We start from the raw sequence: 2,579 nt of genomic DNA on the forward strand, positions 1-2,579 counted from the left end.
AAACTGATCACATCGTCACCAGCTACAGACGACACGTTTTGGTGCTTCGCTACCGATGGTTTTCGATCACACAGGTCGGTGTAAACCACGCTGTTTCTGAAGAGGTGCTGTTTTTTGTGCCCAGTTCAGAGGGTCGATCAGTCTCTGAACTGGTGGAGGTGTTCAAAAGAGATTACGAAAGATCTGGATGCTGTTTGCGCGACTCATGTTTCGCGCGATCACCACTGCGCCTGATTGGAAGTGCTGCAACATATTGCTGCTAATCGATATCACTGGTGTTCTGGTCGACATGCACTATCCAGATTGTCAGAACAAGTGTTGAACACTGATGCTATTCTGTCGATGCTGGTGATGATACCCTTCTGAGTTCGGATTTTTATTAAATTTCCACGACAAACCAAGGAGAGGCTCAGTAGTTGAAGCGCGAGAATTTAATGACAGGAAGGTTCTTGGTCCGTGGCCAACCTCTGAATCTCGGATTCTCCTGTCCAGGCTTGGGCAACCTGGCAGTATCCCAGCCGTCGTGCTTCCTTCGGGTTAGTTCAATTGTCTACTTATGGCGAAACCGTCTGAAGGGGATGTCTAAATGTCACATCTGAAGGGCGATTGCTGTAGATAAGAGGAATTCGCCCCTCTCACAAACAGACGACGTCAAGACTAGGTAAATTCGCTCTTTTCTTGGAGGGCACAGTGTGGTTGATTATACTCGTTCTCATATTGATCAGCATCTCTCATTTTTGCTTTAGTACGTTTCTCCAGACCTTGTTCCAGTGTACAAGGAAAAAATACTTCCTCTGGCTGATGTCATTCTGCCCAATCAGTTCGAAGCAGAGTAAGTTTCACGCTTTGCTGAATTTGAAAATTCGTCAAAGTCAAAATTATTGTATTTTCACTGCTTTATTTCTACTTGTCAGACGATTTCTTATTATAGTTCAACCAGTTGGAGCGAATTTGCGGTAAAATCACTGGCGAATAGTCACATCCAGTTTATTACTTCATTGTGATGTTAACTGATTTTGCGTTAGAAAGCCAGACCAAGTTTTCGCAGTTGTTTGATTATGTTCAAGCTGTTCACGAGACCGTCCGAAAGTTCCTAATCAGTGTCACTTCGACGTTCAAAGGTGGTGGGGCGAGGTGGCTCAGTGGTTAGAGCGCAAATTTACTGGCCAGAAAGGTACGTGGTTCGAACCCGACCTCTGCCTCTCGACTTCCACTGTCTAGGCTTGGACAACCTGGCAGTATTCCAGGCGTCGTGCTCCCTTCAGGTGGCATGGCAGCCAGGCACCGAAAGGGTGTTACAGTTGAACGATTTTTTCAGAGGTGGCTGCCTGAATACGTACGCTAGAGCGAAACTTTCGTAGCAAAAGTTACTTTCATATGTTATGACGGGCTGAACTGGTGCCTTGCACACCGTGTTTCACACATTTGCCATAGGTTGAAAAGCAGTGATTTGGTCTTTTTATCAAAACAGACATCATCATCATCATCGACAGCGTGACATCAGTGTTCAACACCGATGCTTCACTGCCGTAGCAAACGGTTATTAGGCAATGGGATGTCTGTGTATCTGGAATATGTTCCCTTTCTGTTCTACTGTCAACATGAGTTCCTGGAGACTTCATCGTGAAATAGTTGCGGGAAGTTCATGTTACGAAGCCTTGGAGTGAGGAGTATGTGGGTGGAGGACAGTCCCTGCCACTAACCTCTCACAAGCCTTCCTAGGCAGAGTTTGGTGGGGGGAAAAACCGGCAACTTTTGTCATATCGCCAGTCAAGCACAAGGTTTCTTAGACTGACGGCGCCCTAAGTTTTTCGATCTAGTGTCTTATGAAGGTAGTTTCATGCACCAAGTTCAAGACCACTACCCCATGTCTCACATGTGCTTCCTGGTGTGAAACCCGTATTTGGAGATAGATACCTACAAAATGCACTCAGCATGGATAATGAGTAATCGTCTGCCATATTTTCCGTGCTGAATTGCGCAAACTGCGAGGTAGGAAACATGTGCACAGCGGCGTAAACATTGTCGATACAAGATTCTTTCTAGCCACTGTCAGAACAAGCAAAAATTGCAACTTATGAGGATTTGCCACATAATGCTTTACATCTTTTCAGTAGTCTTGTAAGGTAGTGAGAAATTTTTGCTACACAATGTTACTACAACCCTTCCAAACCGCACGCCTGAAACGGTTCACTTCGAGATGAAAGTCTTTGTCAATCTGACCTAGGCTGCGCAAAAGTGGCCTAGAGTGGCCATCGGTGGCTAATCGACTCTAGCCATAGGAAAAACTGAATTTTTTGTTTCCGACAAGGCTTTTTTCTCAGACGAAGCGGAAAATATTCTTTTCATCTCGTGGAGAACGGGCGTTTGCTTCAACAACAAGATCAGTTTGAAGCGACGCAATTACCGTTGTTGAAAACATTGACGCAGCAACTTGAAATTCAACCACCAAATAATGCTCCACATACAAACTCAGTCGACTCGATCGCCAACAGCATCATGCAGTTCCCTTATGACCCTGATGCTGGTCTAACCTTCGATTCATGGTTCAGACGTTACGAAGATATACTCACGGTCGA

The 2,579-nt window shown here is 45.3% G+C and overlaps 1 protein-coding gene across 1 annotated transcript in view; it reads left to right on the forward strand.

Moving 5' to 3' along the window:
* Positions 1 to 434: 434 nt before the first annotated feature.
* Positions 435 to 2,579, forward strand: part of T265_10628 (hypothetical protein) — a gene marked incomplete at both ends in the record, with an annotated part of 35,896 nt that continues 33,751 nt past the window's right edge. Inside the window, 2 exons of the mRNA XM_009177052.1 lie at positions 435 to 536; positions 747 to 832. Coding sequence (XP_009175316.1) covers positions 435 to 536; positions 747 to 832 — 188 coding nt within the window. The remainder of the gene's footprint in view (positions 537 to 746; positions 833 to 2,579) is intronic.

This window comes from Opisthorchis viverrini, assembly GCF_000715545.1.
Source record: "Opisthorchis viverrini unplaced genomic scaffold opera_v5_390, whole genome shotgun sequence".
NCBI classification, from domain to species: Eukaryota; Metazoa; Platyhelminthes; class Trematoda; order Opisthorchiida; family Opisthorchiidae; genus Opisthorchis; species Opisthorchis viverrini.